We start from the raw sequence: 20589 nt of genomic DNA on the forward strand, positions 1-20589 counted from the left end.
TATCTGAAACGTAGGGTGTCGATTTTTCAACAGCCGTCCTAACATCCGCGATGGGTCGGCGAAATGGATGGAGGGAGTAACGCGGCAGTGGCCATCATTTAAGGGACGAAACGAGCAGAGGCAGCCTGATCCTACAAACGGAAGGAGAGCAGAGACAGAGGCTGCATTCTCCTCTCTCTCTCTCTTTCTCTTTCCCTCTCTCTTTCTCTTTCTCCAACGCCCCGCCCAAATCTGTACAGAGGGAGACTGGAACAGCACCAGCTAGCTACTATCACCATCAGATAGAAGGATGAATGGAGAGAGGGAGGGAGGAACAGCACCAGCTAGTCTACTAGCTAGGCTACTATCACCATCAGATAGAATGATGAATGGAGAGAGGGAGGGAGGAACAGAACCAGCTAGCTACTATCACCATCAGATAGAAGGATGAATGGAAAGAGGGAGGGAGGAACAGCACCAGCTAGCTACTATCACCATCAGATAGAAGGATGAATGGAGAGAGGGAGGGAGGAACAGCACCAGCTAGTCTACTAGCTAGGCTACTATCACCATCAGATAGAATGATGAATGGAGAGAGGGAGGGAGGAACAGCACCAGCTAGCTACTATCACCATCAGATAGAAGGATGAATGGAAAGAGGGAGGGAGGAACAGCACCAGCTAGCTACTATCACCATCAGATAGAATGATGAATGGAGAGAGGGAAGGAGGAACAGCACCAGCTAGTCTACTAGCTAGGCTACTATCACCATCAGATAGAAGGATGAATGGAGAGAGGGAGGGAGGAACAGCACCAGCTAGTCTACTAGCTAGGCTACTATCACCATCAGATAGAATGATGAATGGAGAGAGGGAGGGAGGAACAGCACCAGCTAGTCTACTAGCTAGGCTACTATCACCATCAGATAGAATGATGAATGGAGAGAGGGAGGGGGAACAGCACCAGCTAGCTACTATCACCATCAGATAGAATGATGAATGGAGAGAGGGAGTGAGGGAGGAACAGCACCAGCTAGCTACTATCACCATCAGATAGAAGGATGAATGGAGAGAGAGAGGGAGGAACAGCACCAGCTAGTCTACTATCACCATCAGATAGAAGGATGAATGGAGAGAGGGAGGGATGGAGCGGAGATCTCTGTTTAATGTCTGCTGATTGACTGCATCTGCCCCGCGCTCAGATCAATATGTTTAGTGCTATAACAGGGTTACAACAGGTTAACAGGGTTTGGTAATAGGCTATTGGACTATTGGCCCTAATTGAATCCTCCAACATTAACAGTGTAAATTAAAATATTGTGTTAATTTAATTGAATGCCCCCCCTCTCCGGTGATGAGCCTATATTATATAACATGAATCGCCTACATTACAGTAGTCTGTGCTCTTCTTTTGAGAAAGGGATGTTGAGGGAAAATAAATCATATTGATTTCTTTATTTCACAGAACATCCCTGGGAGTGAATGGAAAAGGGTTTTTGAAGACAACATTGGATCAGATTATCCCCTCCTCCATAATCTCACTTGAAGGAATCTTCTACAGAGTTTCTCAGTCTATCATAATGGTTTGTTCGTTTCAGTAGTCTGCCGTTATGTTCTGGATTAGATTCTAAAGGGGCGGCAGGGTAGCCTAGTGGTTAGAGTGTAGAGGCGGCAGGGTAGCCTAGTGGTTAGAGTGTAGAGGCGGCAGGGTAGCCTAGTGGTTAGAGTGTAGAGGTGGCAGGGTAGCCTAGTGGTTAGAGTGTAGAGGCGGCAGGGTAGCCTAGTGGTTAGAGTGTAGAGGCGGCAGGGTAGCCTAGTGGTTAGAGTGTAGAGGCGGCAGGGCAGCCTAGTGGTTAGAGTGTAGAGGCGGCAGGGTAGCCTAGTGGTTAGAGCGTTGGACTAGGAACTGAAAGGTTGCAAGTTTCAAATCCCCCAGCTGACAAGTTACAATGCTGTCGTTCTGTCCCTGAACAAGCAGTTAACCCACTGTTCCTAGTCTGTCAATGATAACTGACTTGCCTAGTTAAATAAAGGTCATAAAATCCACCCTGTCGCTGGAACTTCCCGTTAAAACCCCATCTTGATGTCTATCATAGTGTTTAAAAAGGACACAATCATTTTGAGAGTAACCCTCCAAAAAGTCACACATAAACCGTTTTCATTTCCATTTGTATTTGGAAGATAAATGTTTGTTTGTTGGGCTTCAGAAATGTGACAGAAAAAGTGCCTCAGGCCTTGAAAAAAGAACAGCTGTAACCGATTGAACGTATAAGGGGACATCCGTGAACAAATACTGTTGTCAAGGCAACAACCGCGCCAGCGCAACGAGAAGGGCTTAACTCAGGCGTTCAAAAGCGCGAATCAGACCGAGAGCCCAATGCTTTAGATAGAGATTGTTTTCTAAACTAAAACTCCTAATGAACTATGCAGAAGCAACAGTTACAGGGATGGTAAAACATCTTGATTGCCGTAGCAACATCAGGGAAACTGGGAAGAAGGGAGTGGTGCTTGAAATACACAAGTTCTGCAACATGTTTAATTGAGCCTCTCATTCTACTTAATTGCTGGCCTCAACACCTTACCAAAATAGATGACCTGAGTAGGAAGCTCTGTGAACAGGTCGTCTGTGTACTGGACTGGCTGAATGAATACACCTCTTGATGCTCTTGGACACATCGTGAGTGATGTGACCCGGAGTCATAGGGTGTTTTGGGTCTTACAACATCAGACGCCCTCGCCCAGGTGATCCACCCGAGGTTGATCAGACACTGACTTGTGTCCAGGAGGCATTATGCTGCTTCCCATGGATCTCCTCTCTTGATCCAGGGGTATCTGGAGGCTTTTTCAGCTGCCTCGATGGTGCTGCTGATGGATCTCCTCCTCTTCGCTCCATTGATGCCGAGTGTACTGTAGGCTCTGTAGAGGGATCGCCCAGCAAACCCCTGCAGCCTACCTAGATAGGCATACACCTAGCCTTCCAACCCTGCTTCCGCCAGGGGTTTGCAGTCAGTCCCTCGTCCTTGGCCCTCTTCCTCCCGTACGCCTCCTCAAGACGATCTTCTGAAGGGACTGTCAGCTCCAGAATAATGATGGTCTTTGTGGACTCTGAGACCAGGGTGATGTCTGGTCTCAGGGTTGTCTTGACAATGTGCTGCGGGAACAGCTGCTTCTCCAGGTCTGCTGTCAGCTGCCAGTCCTGAGCAGTAGCTAGGATCCCCGCTGGTGGTTTGGGTTGCTCTCCAGCTCGAATGAAAGTGATCTTGTGACCGGTGGGCCGGAGCTCGCTGACTCTTGCTGATTCCTGTGCAGATTACTTCTGATTGGTCCTGTGACCGGTGGGCCGGAGCTCGCTGACTCTTGCTGATTCCTGTGCAGATTACTTCTGATTGGTCCTGTGACCGGTGGGCCGGAGCTCGCTGACTCTTGCTGATTCCTGTGCAGATTACTTCTGATTGGTCCTGTGACCGGTGGGCCGGAGCTCGCTGACTCTTGCTGATTCCTGTGCAGATTACTTCTGATTGGTCCTGTGACCGGTGGGCCGGAGCTCGCTGACTCTTGCTGATTCCTGTGCAGATTACTTCTGAATGGTCCTGTGACCGGTGGGCCGGAGCTCGCTGACTCTTGCTGATTCCTGTGCAGATTACTTCTGATTGGTCCTGTGACCGGTGGGCCGGAGCTCGCTGACTCTTGCTGATTCCTGTGCAGATTACTTCTGATTGGTCCTGTGACCGGTGGGCCGGAGCTCGCTGACTCTTGCTGATTCCTGTGCAGATTACTTCTGATTGGTCCTGTGACCGGTGGGCCGGAGCTCGCTGACTCTTGCTGATTCCTGTGCAGATTACTTCTGAATGGTCTTGAGAACCTGGTCATGGCGCCAGCGATAACGGCCCCCTCCCAGAGCTTTAGGACAGCAGTTTAGAATGTGCCCCAGTGTCCTGTGTGTCCTGGTCGTGCTGGTGTGGGGGTATAACATCAACCTGTGTGTCCTGATCGTGCTGGTGTGGGGGTATAACATCAACCTGTGTGTCCTGATGGCATCTGGTGTGGGAGTATAATATCAACCTGTTTGTCCTGGTCATGCTGGCGTGGGGGTATAATATCAACCTGTGTGTCCTGGTCGTGCTGGTATAACATCAACCTTTGTGTCCTGATGGCGTCTGGTGTGGGGGTATAATATCAATCTGTGTGTCCTGGTCGTGCTGGTGTGGGGGTATAACATCAACCTGTGTGTCCTGGTCGTGCTGGTGTGGGGGTATAACATCAACCTGTGTGTCCTGGTCGTGCTGGTGTGGGGGTATAATATCAACCTGTGTGTCCTGGTCGTGCTCGTGTGGGGGTATAATATCAACCTGTGTGTCCTGGTCGTGCTCGTGTGGGGGTATAACATCAACCTGTGTGTCCTGGTCGTGCTGGTGTGGGGGTATAACATCAACCTGTGTGTCCTGATGGCGTCTGGTGTGGGGGTATAACATCAACCTGTGTGTCCTGGTCGTGCTGGTGTGGGGGTATAACATCAACCTGTGTGTCCTGGTCGTGCTGGTGTGGGGGTATAACATCAACCTGTGTGTCCTGGTCGTGCTGGTGTGGGGGTATAACATCAACCTGTGTGTCCTGGTCGTAATGGTGTGGGGGTATAACATCAACCTGTGTGTCCTGGTCGTGCTGGTGTGGGGGTATAACATCAACCTGTGTGTCCTGGTCGTGCTGGTGTGGGGGTATAACATCAACCTGTGTGTCCTGGTTGTGCTGGTGTGGGGGTATAATATCAACCTGTGTGTCCTGGTCGTGCTGGTGTGGGGGTATAATATCAACCTGTGTGTCCTGGTCGTGCTGGTGTGGGGGTATAATATCAACCTGTGTGTCCTGATGGCGTCTGGTGTGGGGGTATAATATCAACCTGTGTGTCCTGGTCGTGCTGGTGTGGGGGTATAACATCAACCTGTGTGTCCTGGTTGTGCTGGTGTGGGGGTATAACATCAACCTGTGTGTCCTGGTCGCGCTGGTGTGGGGGTATAACATCAACCTGTTTGTCCTGGTCGTGCTGGTGTGGGGGTATAACATCAACCTGTGTGTCCTGGTTGTGCTGGTGTGGGGGTATAATATCAACCTGTGTGTCCTGGTCGTGCTGGTGTGGGGGTATAATATCAACCTGTGTGTCCTGGTCGTGCTGGTGTGGGAGTATAACATCAACCTGTGTATCCTGATGGCGTCTGGTGTGGGGGTATAATATCAACCTGTGTGTCCTGGCCGTGCTGGTGTGGGGGTATAATATCAACCTGTGTGTCCTGGTCGTGCTGGTGTGGGGGTATAACATCAACCTTTGTGTCCTGATGGCGTCTGGTGTGGAGGTATAATATCAATCTGTGTGTCCTGGTCGTGCTGGTGTGGGGGTATAACATCAACCTGTGTGTCCTGGTCGTGCTGGTGTGGGGGTATAACATCAACCTGTGTGTCCTGGTCGTGCTGGTGTGGGGGTATAACATCAACCTATGTGTCCTGGTCGTGCTGGTGTGGGGGTATAACATCAATCTGTGTGTCCTGATGGCGTCTGGTGTGGGGGTATAATATCAACCTGTGTGTCCTGGTCGTGCTGGTGTGGGGGTATAATATCAACCTGTGTGTCCTGGTCGTGCTGGTGTGGGGGTATAACATCAATCTGTGTGTCCTGATGGCGTCTGGTGTGGGGGTATAATATCATCCTGTGTGTCCTGGTCGTGCTGGTGTGGGGGTATAACATCAACCTGTGTGTCCTGGTCGTGCTGGCGTGGGGGTGTAACGTCAACCTGTTTGTCCTGGTCGTGCTGGTGTGGGGGTATAACATCAACCTGTGTGTCCTGGTCGTGCTGGTGTGGGGGTATAACATCAACCTGTGTGTCCTGGTCGTGCTGGTGTGGGGGTATAATATCAATCTGTGTGTCCTGGTCGTGCTGGTGTGGGGGTATAACATCAACCTGTGTGTCCTGGTCGTGCTGGTGTGGGGGTATAACATCAACCTGTGTGTCCTGGTCGTGCTGGTGTGGGGGTATAATATCAACCTGTGTGTCCTGGTCGTGCTGGTGTGGGGGTATAACATCAACCTGTGTGTCCTGGTCGTGCTGGCGTGGGGGTGTAACGTCAACCTGTGTGTCCTGGTCATGCTGGTGTGGGGGTATAATATCAACCTGTGTGTCCTGGTCGTGCTGGTGTGGGGGTATAACATCAACCTGTGTGTCCTGGTCGTGCTGGTGTGGGGGTATAATATCAACCTGTGTGTCCTGGTCGTGCTAGTGTGGGGGTATAACATCAACCTGTGTGTCCTGGTCGTGCTGGTGTGGGGGTATAACATCAACCTGTGTGTCCTGGTCGTGCTGGTGTGGGGGTATAACATCAACCTGTGTGTCCTGGTCGTGCTGGTGTGGGGGTATAACATCAACCTGTGTGTCCTGTTCGTGCTGGTGTGGGGGTATAACATCAACCTGTGTGTCCTGGTCGTGCTGGTGTGGGGGTATAACATCAACCTGTGTGTCCTGGTCGTGCTGGTGTAGGGGTATAATATCAACCTGTGTGTCCTGGTCGTGCTGGTGTGGGGGTATAGCATCAACCTGTTGTTTACAAAGCATGTGACAAATAAAAGTTGACTTGGAAACAGCCTGTTCAGTCCCAGGGCCTGTCAGGTGGCTCCCCCTAGTGGCTAAACAATATCATGATAGTTGAGGAAGAAGAAAACATGGTAAATAAACCTCCCCCAGTCCGTCTCACTCCTCCCCTTCCAGTCTTCTGTCCTCTGGATGAACTCTTTTTAAAATCACTCACTCTCAGTCCCCACACACACACACTCACTCTCAGTCTCTCTCAGCTGAAACAGACTACCTCTCTCCCGCGTCGCTCACCAGAACAGAAAACTACTTTCCTTCATGGCGGCGAGTCTCACCGGAGACAGGATCCAACCGGACTGTGATCTAACCGGACGGGCGCGAGCTGCAGAGGGATTCACTATGTAAGTTTTTACCGGAGTTGTTTTGCTTTGTGATAAAACAATAATGTAGTTACGTGAACGATTTTAAGCATGAGTCTACTTGTCCCTCAAAAACAAGTTCGTAGAGTAACTGTCTTTTTGGTAGACAGGCTACTGCTGGATGAATGACCACAGTCATGTTTTGGTAGACAGGCTACTGCTGGATGAATGACCACAGTCATGTTTTGGTAGACAGGCTACTGCTGGATGAATGACCACAGTCATGTTTTGGTAGACAGGCTACTGCTGGATGAATGACCACAGTCATGTTTTGGTAGACAGGCTACTGCTGGATGAATGACCACAGTCATGTTTTGGTAGATAGGCTACTGCTGGATGAATGACCACAGTCATGTTTTGGTAGACAGGCTACTGCTGGATGAATGACCACAGTCATGTTTTGGTAGACAGGCTACTGCTGGATGAATGACCACAGTCATGTTTTGGTAGACAGGCTACTGCTGGATGAATGACCACAGTCATGTTTTGGTAGATAGGCTACTGCTGGATGAATGACCACAGTCATGTTTTGGTAGACAGGCTACTGCTGGATGAATGACCACAGTCATGTTTTGGTAGATAGGCTACTGCTGGATGAATGACCACAGTCATGTTTTGGTAGACAGGCTACTGCTGGATGAATGACCACAGTCATGTTTTGGTAGACAGGCTACTGCTGGATGAATGACCACAGTCATGTTTTGGTAGACAGGCTACTGCTAGATGAATGATCACAGTCATGTTTTGGTAGATAGGCTACTGCTGGATGAATGACCACAGTCATGTTTTGGTAGACAGGCTACTGCTGGATGAATGACCACAGTCATGTTTTGGTAGATAGGCTACTGCTGGATGAATGACCACAGTCATGTTTTGGTAGACAGGCTACTGCTGGATGAATGACCACAGTCATGTTTTGGTAGATAGGCTACTGCTAGATGAATGACCACAGTCATGTTTTGGTAGATAGGCTACTGCTGGATGAATGACCACAGTCATGTTTTGGTAGATAGGCTACTGCTGGATGAATGACCACAGTCATGTTTTGGTAGACAGGCTACTGCTGGATGAATGACCACAGTCATGTTTTGGTAAATAGGCTACTGCTAGATGAATGACCACAGTCATGTTTTGGTAGATAGGCTACTGCTAGATGAATGACCACAGTCATGTTTTGGTAGATAGGCTACTGCTAGATGAATGACCACAGTCATGTTTTGGTAGATAGGCTACTGCTAGATGAATGACCACAGTCATGTTTTGGTAGATAGGCTACTGCTGGATGAATGACCACAGTCATGTTTTGGTAGATAGGCTACTGCTGGATGAATGACCACAGTCATGTTTTGGTAGACAGGCTACTGCTGGATGAATGACCACAGTCATGTTTTGGTAGATAGGCTACTGCTAGATGAATGACCACAGTCATGTTTTGGTAGATAGGCTACTGCTGGATGAATGACCACAGTCATGTTTTGGTAGATAGGCTACTGCTGGATGAATGACCACAGTCATGTTTTGGTAGACAGGCTACTGCTGGATGAATGACCACAGTCATGTTTTGGTAGATAGGCTACTGCTAGATGAATGACCACAGTCATGTTTTGGTAGATAGGCTACTGCTAGATGAATGACCACAGTCATGTTTTGGTAGATAGGCTACTGCTAGATGAATGACCACAGTCATGTTTTGGTAGATAGGCTACTGCTAGATGAATGACCACAGTCATGTTTTGGTAGATAGGCTACTGCTGGATGAATGACCACAGTCATGTTTTGGTAGATAGGCTACTGCTGGATGAATGACCACAGTCATGTTTTGGTAGACAGGCTACTGCTGGATGAATGACCACAGTCATGTTTTGGCAGATAGGCTACTGCTAGATGAATGACCACAGTCATGTTTTGGTAGATAGGCTACTGCTGGATGAATGACCACAGTCATGTTTTGGTAGATGGGCTACTGCTGGATGAATGCCAGTCAGATATGGGATAAGGGATAACATACTGTACCATTGCCCTGTAGCCAGTCAGATAAGGGATAACATACTGTACCATTGCCCTGTAGCCAGACAGATAAGGGATAACATACTGTACCATTGTCCTGTAGCAAGACAGATAAGGGATAACATACTGTACCATTGCCCTGTAGCCAGACAGATAAGGGATAACATACTGTACCATTGCCCTGTAGCCAGACAGATAAGGGATAAGATACTGTACCATTGCCCTGTAGCCAGGGTGGTGGGGTAGCAGGGTGGTGTGGTGGGGTAGCAGGGTGGTGTGGTGGGGGAGCAGGGTGGTGGAGTGGGGGGTGTTGGTGGAGTGGGGGGTGTTGGTGGAGTGGCGGGTGGTGGTGGAGTGGGGGGTGGTGCAACTCAATGTTAGGACTGTGTTCTTAATGTTTTGTCCAGTCAGTGTACATGTGATATCTGTTGTGTTGTCTCTTGTCTTCAGGCTAGGGAAGAGAGGGATATTAGTGGTCCTGATATATGTTGTGTTGTCTCTTGTCTTCAGGCTAGGGAAGAGAGGGATATTAGTGGTCCTGATATCTGTTGTGTTGTCTCTTGTCTTCAGGCTAGGGAAGAGAGGGATATTAGTGGTCCTGATATCTGTTGTGTTGTCTCTTGTCTTCAGGCTAGGGAAGAGAGGGATATTAGTGGTCCTGATACAGTGCCTTGCGAAAGTATTCGGCCCCCTTGAACTTTGCGACCATTTGCCACATTTCAGGCTTCAAACATAAAGATATAAAACTGTATTTTTTTGTGAAGAATCAACAACAAGTGGGACACAATCATGAAGTGGAACGACATTTATTGGATATTTCAAACTTTTTTAACAAATCAAAAACTGAAAAATTGGGCGTGCAAAATTATTCAGCCCCCTTAAGTTAATACTTTGTAGCGCCACCTTTTGCTGCGATTACAGCTGTAAGTCGCTTGGGGTATGTCTCTATCAGTTTTGCACATCGAGAGACTGAAATGTTTTCCCATTCCTCCTTGCAAAACAGCTCGAGCTCAGTGAGGTTGGATGGAGAGCATTTGTGAACAGCAGTTTTCAGTTCTTTCCACAGATTCTCGATTGGATTCAGGTCTGGACTTTGACTTGGCCATTCTAACACCTGGATATGTTTATTTTTGAACCATTCCATTGTAGATTTTGCTTTATGTTTTGGATCATTGTCTTGTTGGAAGACAAATCTCCGTCCCAGTCTCAGGTCTTTTGCAGACTCCATCAGGTTTTCTTCCAGAATGGTCCTGTATTTGGCTCCATCCATCTTCCCATCAATTTTAACCATCTTCCCTGTCCCTGCTGAAGAAAAGCAGGCCCAAACCATGATGCTGCCACTACCATGTTTGACAGTGGGGATGGTGTGTTCAGGGTGATGGGCTGTGTTGCTTTTACGCCAAACATAACGTTTTGCATTGTTGACAAAAAGTTCAATTTTGGTTTCATCTGACCAGAGCACCTTCTTTCACATGTTTGGTGTGTCTCCCAGGTGGCTTGTGGCAAACTTTAAACAACACTTTTTATGGATATCTTTAAGAAATGGCTTTCTTCTTGCCACTCTTCCATAAAGGCCAGATTTGTGCAATATACGACTGATTGTTGTCCTATGGACAGAGTCTCCCACCTTAGCTGTAGATCTCTGCAGTTCATCCAGAGTGATCATGGGCCTCTTGGCTGCATCTCTGATCAGTCTTCTCCTTGTATGAGCTGAAAGTTTAGAGGGACGGCCAGGTCATGGTAGATTTGCAGTGGTCTGATACTACTTCCATTTCAATATTATCGCTTGCACAGTGCTCCTTGGGATGTTTAAAGCTTGGGAAATCTTTTTGTATCCAAATCCGGCTTTAAACTTCTTCACAACAGTATCTCGGACCTGCCTGGTGTGTTCCCTGTTCTTCATGATGCTCTCTGCGCTTTTAACGGACCTCTGAGACTATCACAGTGCAGGTGCATTTATACGGAGACTTGATTACACACAGGTGGATTGTATTTATCATCATTAGTCATTTAGGTCAACATTGGATCATTCAAAGATCCTCACTGAACCTCTGGAGAGAGTTTGCTGCACTGAAAGTAAAGGGGCTGAATAATTTTGCACGCCCAATTTTTCAGTTTTTGATTTGTTAAAAAAGTTTGTAATATCCAATAAATGTCGTTCCACTTCATGATTGTGTCCCACTTGTTGTTGATTCTTCACAAAAAAATACAGTTTTATATCTTTATGTTTGAAGCCTGAAATGTGGCAAAAGGTCGCAAAGTTCAAGGGGGCCGAATACTTTCGCAAGGCACTGTATCTGTTGTGTTGTCTCTTGTCTTCAGGCTAGGGAAGAGAGGGATATTAGTGGTCCTGATATCTGTTGTGTTGTCTCTTGTCTTCAGGCTAGGGAAGAGAGGGATATTAGTGGTCCTGATATCTGTTGTGTTGTCTCTTGTCTTCAGGCTAGGGAAGAGAGGGATATCAGTGGTCCTGCTATCGGTGGCTGTTGGGGTCTACCTCCTCCCCTCACCCATAAACCCTCAGCCTTACATGTAAGTACAGACACACCACACCGGCTCTGATGCTCGTCGGCTTGCAAACTAATACTCACGTCCGTAGCCATGAAGTGCTTTGAAAGGCTGGTCATGGCTCACATCAACACCATCATCCCAGAAACACTAGAGCCACCCTCATTTGCATACCGCCCCGACAGATCCACAGATGATGCAATCTCTATTGCACTCCACCCTGCTCTTTCCCACCTGGACAAAAGGAACACCTGTGTGAGAATGCTGTTCATTGACTACAGCTCAGCGTTCAACACCATAGCGCCCTCAAAGCTCATCACTAAGCTAAGGACCCTGGGACTAAACACCTCCCTCTGCAACTGGATCCTGGACTTCCTGACGGGCCGCCCCTAGGTGGTAAGGGTAGTTAACAACACATCCGCCACGCTGATCCTCAACACGGGGGCCCCTCAGGGGTGCGTGCTCAGTCCCCTCCTGTACTCCCTGTTCACTCATGACTGCACTGCCAGGCACGACTCCTACACCATCATTAAGTTTGCTGATGACACAACGGTGGTAGGCCTGATCACCGACAACGATGAGACAGACTATAGGGAGGAGATCAGAGACCTGGCCGTGTGGTGCCAGGACAACAACCTCTCCCTCAACGTGATCAAGACAAAGGAGATGATTGTGGACTACAGGAAAAGGAGGACCGAGCACACCCCCATTCTCATCGACGGGGCTGTAGTGGAGCAGGTTGAGAGCTTCAAGTTCCTTGATGTCCACATCACCAACAAACTATCATGGTCCAAACACACCATGACAGTCGTGAAGCGGGCACGACAAAACTTATTCCCCCTCAGGAAACTGAAAAGATTTGGCATGGGTCCTGAGATCCTCAAAAGGTTCTACAGCTGCACCATTGAGAGTTGCATCACCGCCAGACTTGCTAATCTGGTACCTCTTGCCGTGCGGTAGCAGAGAGAACAGTCTGTGACTAGGGTGACTGGTTTCATCACCGCCTGGTAATGCAACTGCTCGACTTCCGACCACAAGGCACTACAGAGGGTAGTGCGTACGACCTAGTACATCACTGGGGCCAAGCTTCCTGCTTTCCAGGACCTCTATACCAGGCGATGCCAGAGGAAGGCCCTAAAAATGGTCAAAGGCCCCAGCCACCCTAGTCACAGACTGTTCTCTCTGCTACCGCACGGCAAGCGGTACCAGAATAGCAAGTCTGGATCCAAAAGGCTCCTTAACAGCTTCTACCCCCAAGCCATCAGACTGCTGAACAGCTTCTACCTCCAAGCCATCAGGCTGCTAAACAGCTTCTACCTCCAAGCCATCAGGCTGCTAAACAGCTTCTACCCCCAAGCCAACAGACTGCTGAACAGCTTCTCCCCCCAAGCCATCAGGCTCCTTAACAGCTTCTACCCCCAAGCCATCAGGCTCCTGAACAGCTTCTACCCCCAAGCCATCAGGCTCCTTAACAGCTTCTACCCCCAAGCCATCAGGCTCCTTAACAGCTTCTACCCCCAGGCCATCAGGCTGCTGAACAGCTTCTACCCCCAAGCCATCAGACTGCTGAACAGCTTCTACCCACAAGCCATTAGACTGCTGAACAGCTTCCACCCTCAAGCCATCAGACTGCTGAACAGCTTCTACCCCCAAGCCATCAGACTGCTGAACAGCTTCTACCCCCAAGCCATCAGACTGCTGAACAGCTTCTTCCCCCAAGCCATCAGACTGCTGAACAGCTTCTACCTCCAAGCCATCAGACTGCTGAACAGCTTCTACCTCCAAGCCATCAGACTGCTGAACAGCTTCTACCCCCAAACCATCAGACTGCTGAGCAGCTTCTACCCCCAAACCATCAGACTGCTGAACAGCTTCTACCCCCAAGCCATCAGACTGCTGAACAGCTTCTACCCACCAAGCCATCAGACTGCTGAACAGCTTCTACCCCCAAACCATCAGACTGCTGAGCAGCTTCTACCCCCAAACCATCAGACTGCTGAACAGCTTCTACCCCCAAGCCATCAGGCTGCTGAACAGCTTCTACCCCCAAACCATCAGACTGCTGAGCAGCTTCTACCCCCAAACCATCAGACTGCTGAACAGCTTCTACCCCCAAGCCATCAGACTGCTGAACAGCTTCTACCCACCAAGCCATCAGACTGCTGAACAGCTTCTACCTCCAAGCCATCAGACTGCTGAACAGCTTCTACCCCCAAGCCATCAGACTGCTGAACAGCTTCCACCCCCAAGCCATCAGACTGCTGAACAGCTTCTACCCCCAAGCCATCAGACTCCTGAACAGCTTCTACCCCCAAGCCATCAGACTCCTGAACAGCTTCTAAACAGTTAATCAAACGGCCACTGGACTATTTACATTGATCCCCTTCGTGTTTACGCTGTTGTTACTTGCTGTTTATTATCTATGCATAGTCACATGTACATATAACCTCATTACTAACCTGTACCCCCACACATTGACCCCGGTACAGGTACCACCTGTATATAGCCTCATTACTAACCTGTACCCCCACACATTGACTCGGTACAGGTACCACCTGTATATAGCCTCGTTATTGTTATTTTATTGTGTAGGGGGTTAAGGATTATTGGAGTTGAAGAGTTGTGTTTTGAGACAGGTTGGTGTTATCAGAGGGAAACAGTTTAGGGGTTAAGGGTTAAAGGTTATTGTCTGTCAGTTTAGGGGTTAAAGATTATTGTCTGTCAGTTTAGGGGTTAAAGGTTATTGTCTGTCAGTTTAGGGGTTAAAGGTTATTGTCTGTCAGTTTAGGGGTTAAATGTTATTGTCTGTCAGTTTAGGGGGTAAAGGTTATTGTCTGTCAGTTTAGGGGTTAAAGGTTATTGTCTGTCAGTTTAGGGGGTAAAGGGTTAAATAATTATTGTCTGTCAGATTCAAGGGACCCCCTCCGCTCCTGGAGGGCCCGCTGGCTGTCAACACCAGACTACAGAACGGACGCAGGCTGTTCACTGGACAACTGCATGGACCAGAATCCTTCACTGCGGACCCGGAGGGTAAGAACTCTTGTCTGAGTTGTTTTTCATTCAGCATGTTTTAATTGAATCCTGTCTGTTGGTCTTTCATTCAGCATGTTTTAATTGAATCCTGTCTGTTGGTCTTTCATTCAGCATGTTTTAATTGAATCCTGTCTGTTGGTCTTTCATTCAGCATGTTTTAATTGAATCCTGTCTGTTGGTCTTTCATTCAGCATGTTTTAATTGAATCCTGTCTGTTGGTCTTTCATTCAGCATGTTTTAATTGAATCCTGTCTGTTGGTCTTTCATTCAGCATGTTTTAATTGAATCCTGTCTGTTGGTCTTTCATCCGCCTCCTCAGTGTTTATATGACCTTTGAGTGGAAATACCTTTTTAGAACTATGTGGCCTGTCTGACCCCTGACCTCTAACCTCTGGTGTCTCCTAGGTAACGTGTACACAGGGACGGTGGATGGGAAGCTGTGGAGGATCCATCAGGAGACTCTAACCCTCATCACCCACATGGGACAGGACTTACAGGAGTGTGGTCAGTAACTAACTAACTAACTAACTAACCAACCCTAACGCTAACTAACTACCCAACCCTAACGCTAACTAACGAACCAACGCTAACTAACCCTAACTCATCACCCACGTGGGACGGGACTTACAGGAGTGTGGTCAGTAATTAACTAACTAACTAACTAACTAACTAACTTACCCTAACTCATCACCCACGTGGGACAGGACTTACAGGAGTGCGGTCAGTAACTAACTAACTAACCCTAACTCATCACCCACGTAACTAACTGACTAACTAACTAACTAACTAACTAACTAACTCATCACCCACGTGGGACATGACTTACAAGAGTGGTCAGTAACTAACTAACCCTAACGCATCACCCACGTGGGACAGGACTTACAGGAATGTGGTCAGTAACTAACTAACTAACTAACTAACCCTAACTCATCACCCACCCTAACTCATCACCCACGTGGGACAGGACTTACAGGAGTGTGGTCAGTAACTAACTAACCCTAACTCATCACCCACATGGGACAGGACTTACAGGAGTGTGGTCAGTAACTAACTCCCCCTACTGTATTACCTCCTGCTGAGCAGCGCGCCCCTACTGTATTACCTCACGCTGAGCAGCGCGCCCCTACTGTATTACCTCACGCTGAGCAGCACTCCCCCTACTGTATTACCTCACGCTGAGCAGCACGCCCCATACTGTATTACCTCACGCTGAGCAGCACTCCCCCTACTGTATTACCTCACGCTGAGCAGCGCGCCCCTACTGTATTACCTCACGCTGAGCAGCACTCCCCCTACTGTATTACCTCACGCTGAGCAGCACGCCCCATACTGTATTACCTCACGCTGAGCAGCACGCCCCATACTGTATTACCTCACGCTGAGCAGCACTCCCCCTACTGTATTACCTCACGCTGAGCAGCACTCCCCCTACTGTATTACCTCACGCTGAGCAGCACTCCCCCTATCTGGCTAGCTAACAATTCTTCGTGGCTATCTGGCTAGCTAACAATTCTTTGTGGCTATCTGGCTAGCTAACAATTATTTGTGGCTATCTGGCTAGCTCACAGTTCTTCATGGCTATCTGGCTAGCTAACAATTCTTCGTGGCTATCTGGTTAGCTAACAATTCTTCGTGGCTATCTGGCTAGCTAACAATTCTTCGTGGCTATCTGGCTAGCTCACAGTTCTTCATGGCTATCTGGCTAGCTCACAGTTCTTCATGGCTATCTGGCTAGCTGACAGTAGTAGGAGTGTGGTCAGTAATTATAGCAGGCTTATTGATGTATGATGGAATCTGTCTGGGGTCTACAGGGCTGTGTTCAGTTCAGTAGGTATGAAACAGGTGAGAAAACATTTAGAAAAGGAGGAGGACCTGAATATTACAGATGTTCTGTGACCCGTGGTGTGGAACACTGACTCTTCTGTTGGGAAGTGTTTAGCTGTGGGAACGTGTTCTGTTCAGATCTCTGTTGATGTGGCCGGCAGCCGATTGTCTTCCTCGGAGCTCTGGCCAAAACAGACGTTTGTGTGTGTGCCAGGTTGTGTGTGTGTGCCAGGTTGTGTGTGTGTGTGTGTGTGTCAGGTTGTGTGTGTGTGTGTGTGTCAGGTTGTGTGTGTGTGTGTGCCAGGTTGTGTGTGTGTGCCAGGTTGTGTGTGTGTGTGTCAGGTTGTGTGTTGGTGTCAGGTTGTGTTAGAGACGGTCTAGTAAATCTCTAGAAATCCTCTGATGTTGTTCCAGACGGGAGATGGAGAGACCGAAAGAGGGCAGGACAGACTGTGATGTTATCTCTGTTGGTCCTCTAGGTAGCAGGACAGACTGATGTTATCTCTGTTGGTCCTCTAGGTAGCAGGACAGACTGTGATGTTATCTCTGTTGGTCCTCTAGGTAGCAGGACAGACTGTGATGTTATCTCTGTTGGTCCTCTAGGTAGCAGGACAGACTGTGATATCTCTGTTGGTCCTCTAGGTAGCAGGACAGACTGATGTTATCTCTGTTGGTCCTCTAGGTAGCAGGACAGACTGTGATATCTCTGTTGGTCCTCCAAGGTAGCAGGACAGACTGTGATGTTATCTCTGTTGGTCCTCTAGGTAGCAGGACAGACTGTGATGTTATCTCTGTTGGTCCTCTAGGTAGCAGGACAGACTGATGTTATCTCTGTTGGTCCTCTAGGTAGCAGGACAGACTGTGATATCTCTGTTGGTCCTCCAAGGTAGCAGGACAGACTGTGATGTTATCTCTGTTGGTCCTCTAGGTAGCAGGACAGACTGTGATATCTCTGTTGGTCCTCCAAGGTAGCAGGACAGACTGTGATGTTATCTCTGTTGGTCCTCTAGGTAGCAGGACAGACTGTGATGTTATCTCTGTTGGTCCACTAGGTAGCAGGACAGACTGTGATGTTATCTCTGTTGGTCCACTAGGTAGCAGGACAGACTGTGATGTTATCTCTGTTGGTCCTCAAGGTAGCAGGACAGACTGTGATGTTATCTCTGTTGGTCCTCTAGGTAGCAGGACAGACTGTGATGTTATCTCTGTTGGTCATCTAGGTAGCAGGACAGACTGTGATGTTATCTCTGTTGGTCCTCTAGGTAGCAGGACAGACTGTGATGTTATCTCTGTTGGTCCACTAGGTAGCAGGACAGACTATGAGCCAGTCTGTGGTCGTCCTCATGGTGTGCGGTTGGACAGTGGTGGTCAGCTGATCGTAGCGGACTCCTACTTTGGGCTGTTTTCTGTTGACCCCCAGACTGGACACAAGACCCTGCTACTGGACAGCAAGACAGGTAACATCCCCTATCCCCAGACTGGACACAAGACCCTGCTACTGGACAGAAACACGGTTAACCCCTGACCCCTAACCTCCAGACTGGACACAAGACCCTGCTACTGGACAGCAACACAGTTGACAGGTAACCCCCAGACTGGACACAAGACCCTGCTACTGGACAGCAACACTGTTGACCCCTGACCCCTAACCCCCAGACTGGACACCATAGTCTGCTACTGGACAGCAAACAAGGTCTGATCATTCACAGTCTAACCCCTAACCTTAACTCTGACTGGACAGCAGGTCTGACAGTCTAACCTTAACTCTGACTGGACAGCAGGTCTGACAGTCTAACCCCTAACCTTAACTCTGACTGGACAGCAGGTCTGACAGTCTAACTCCTAACCTTAACTCTGACTGGACAGCAGGTCTGACAGTCTAACCCCTAACCTTAACTCTGACTAGACAGCAGGTCTGACAGTCTAACCCCTAACCTTAACTCTGACTGGACAGCAGGTCTGACAGTCTAACCCCTAACCTTAACTCTGACTAGACAGCAGGTCTGACAGTCTAACCCCTAACCTTAACTCTGACTGGACAGCAGGTCTGACAGTCTAACCTTAACTCTGACTGGACAGCAAGTCTGACAGTCTAACCTTAACTCTGACTGGACAGCAGGTCTGACAGTCTAACCCCTAACCTTAACTCTGACTGGACAGCAGGTCTGACAGTCTAACCCCTAACCTTAACTCTGACTGGACAGCAGGTCTGACAGTCTAACCCCTAACCTTATCTCTGATTGGACAGCAGGTCTGACATCCTAACCTTATCTCTGACTGGACAGCAGGTCTGACAGTCTAACCTTAACTCTGACTGGACAGCAGGTCTGACAGTCTAACCTTAACTCTGACTGGACAGCAGGTCTGACAGTCTAACCCCTAACCTTAACTCTGACTAGACAGCAGGTCTGACAGTCTAACCCCTAACCTTAACTCTGACTGGACAGCAGGTCTGACAGTCAAATCCCTAACCTTATCTCTGACTGGACAGCAGGTCTGACAGTCTAACCCCTAACCTTATCTCTGACTGGACAGCAGGTCTGACAGTCTAACCCCTAACCTTAACTCTGACTAGACAGCAGGTCTGACAGCCTAACCTTAACTCTGACTGGACAGCAGGTCTGACAGTCTAACCCCTAACCTTAACTCTGACTGGACAGCAGGTCTGACAGCCTAACCTTAACTCTGACTGGACAGCAGGTCTGACAGTCTAACCCCTAACCTTAACTCTGACTGGACAGCAGGTCAGACAGTCTAACCTTAACTCTGACTAGACAGCAGGTCTGACAGTCTAACCCCTAACCTTAACTCTGACTGGACAGCAGGTCTGACAGTCTAACCCCTAACCTTATCTCTGACTGGACAGCAAGTCTGACAGTCTAACCCCTAACCTTAACTCTGACTGGACAGCAGGTCTGACAGTCTAACCTTAACTCTGACTGGACAGCAGGTCTGACAGTCTAACCTTAACTCTGACTAGACAGCTGGTCTGACAGTCTAACCTTAACTCTGACTGGACAGCAGGTCTGACAGTCTAACCTTAACTCTGACTAGACAGCTGGTCTGACAGTCTAACCTTAACTCTGACTGGACAGCAGGTCTGACAGTCTAACCTTATCTCTGACTGGACAGCAGGTCTGACAGTCTAACCCCTAACCTTAACTCTGACTGGACAGCAGGTCTGACAGTCTAACCTTAACTCTGACTGGACATCAGGTCTGACAGTCTAACCTTGACTCTGTCTGGACAGCACGTCTGACAGTCTAACCCCTAACCTTAACTCTGACTGGACAGCAGGTCAGACAGTCTAACCTTAACTCTGACTAGACAGCAGGTCTGACAGTCTAACCCCTAACCTTAACACTGACTGGACAACAGGTCAGACAGTCTAACCTTAACTCTGACTAGACAGCAGGTCTGACAGTCTAACCCCTAACCTTAACTCTGACTGGACAGCAGGTCAGACAGTCTAACCTTAACTCTGACTGGACAGCAGGTCTGACAGTCTAATCCCTAACCTTATCTCTGACTGGACAGCAGGTCTGACAGTCTAACCCCTAACCTTATCTCTGACTGGACAGCAGGTCTGACAGTCTAACCCCTAACCTTAACTCTGACTAGACAGCAGGTCTGACAGCCTAACCTTAACTCTGACTAGACAGCAGGTCTGACAGTCTAACCCCTAACCTTAACTCTGATTGGACAGCAGGTCTGACAGTCTAACCCCTAACCTTAACTCTGACTGGACAGCAGGTCTGACAGTCTAACCCCTAACCTTAACTCTGACTGGACAGCAGGTCTGACAGCCTAACCTTAACTCTGACTGGACAGCAGGTCTGACAGTCTAACCCCTAACCTTAACTCTGACTGGACAGCAGGTCAGACAGTCTAACCTTAACTCTGACTAGACAGCAGGTCTGACAGTCTAACCCCTAACCTTAACTCTGACTGGACAGCAGGTCTGACAGCCTAACCTTAACTCTGACTGGACAGCAGGTCTGACAGTCTAACCCCTAACCTTAACTCTGACTGGACAGCAGGTCTGACAGTCTAACCCCTAACCTTAACTCTGACTGGACAGCAGGTCTGACAGCCTAACCTTAACTCTGACTGGACAGCAGGTCTGACAGTCTAACCCCTAACCTTAACTCTGACTGGACAGCAGGTCAGACAGTCTAACCTTAACTCTGACTAGACAGCAGGTCTGACAGTCTAACCCCTAACCTTAACTCTGACTGGACAGCA

The 20589-nt window shown here is 48.6% G+C and overlaps 1 protein-coding gene across 1 annotated transcript in view; it reads left to right on the forward strand.

Moving 5' to 3' along the window:
* Window positions 1-6797: 6797 nt before the first annotated feature.
* LOC139393112 (adipocyte plasma membrane-associated protein) overlaps window positions 6798-20589 on the forward strand; it is a 47274-nt gene continuing 33482 nt past the window's right edge. The window contains exons 1-5 of the mRNA XM_071141471.1: window positions 6798-6954; window positions 11422-11511; window positions 14396-14517; window positions 14926-15024; window positions 17649-17801. Coding sequence (XP_070997572.1) covers window positions 6872-6954; window positions 11422-11511; window positions 14396-14517; window positions 14926-15024; window positions 17649-17801 — 547 coding nt within the window. The 5' untranslated portion in view covers window positions 6798-6871. The remainder of the gene's footprint in view (window positions 6955-11421; window positions 11512-14395; window positions 14518-14925; window positions 15025-17648; window positions 17802-20589) is intronic.

Source organism: Oncorhynchus clarkii, chromosome 33 (genome assembly GCF_045791955.1).
Source record: "Oncorhynchus clarkii lewisi isolate Uvic-CL-2024 chromosome 33, UVic_Ocla_1.0, whole genome shotgun sequence".
Lineage (NCBI taxonomy): Eukaryota > Metazoa > Chordata > Actinopteri > Salmoniformes > Salmonidae > Oncorhynchus > Oncorhynchus clarkii.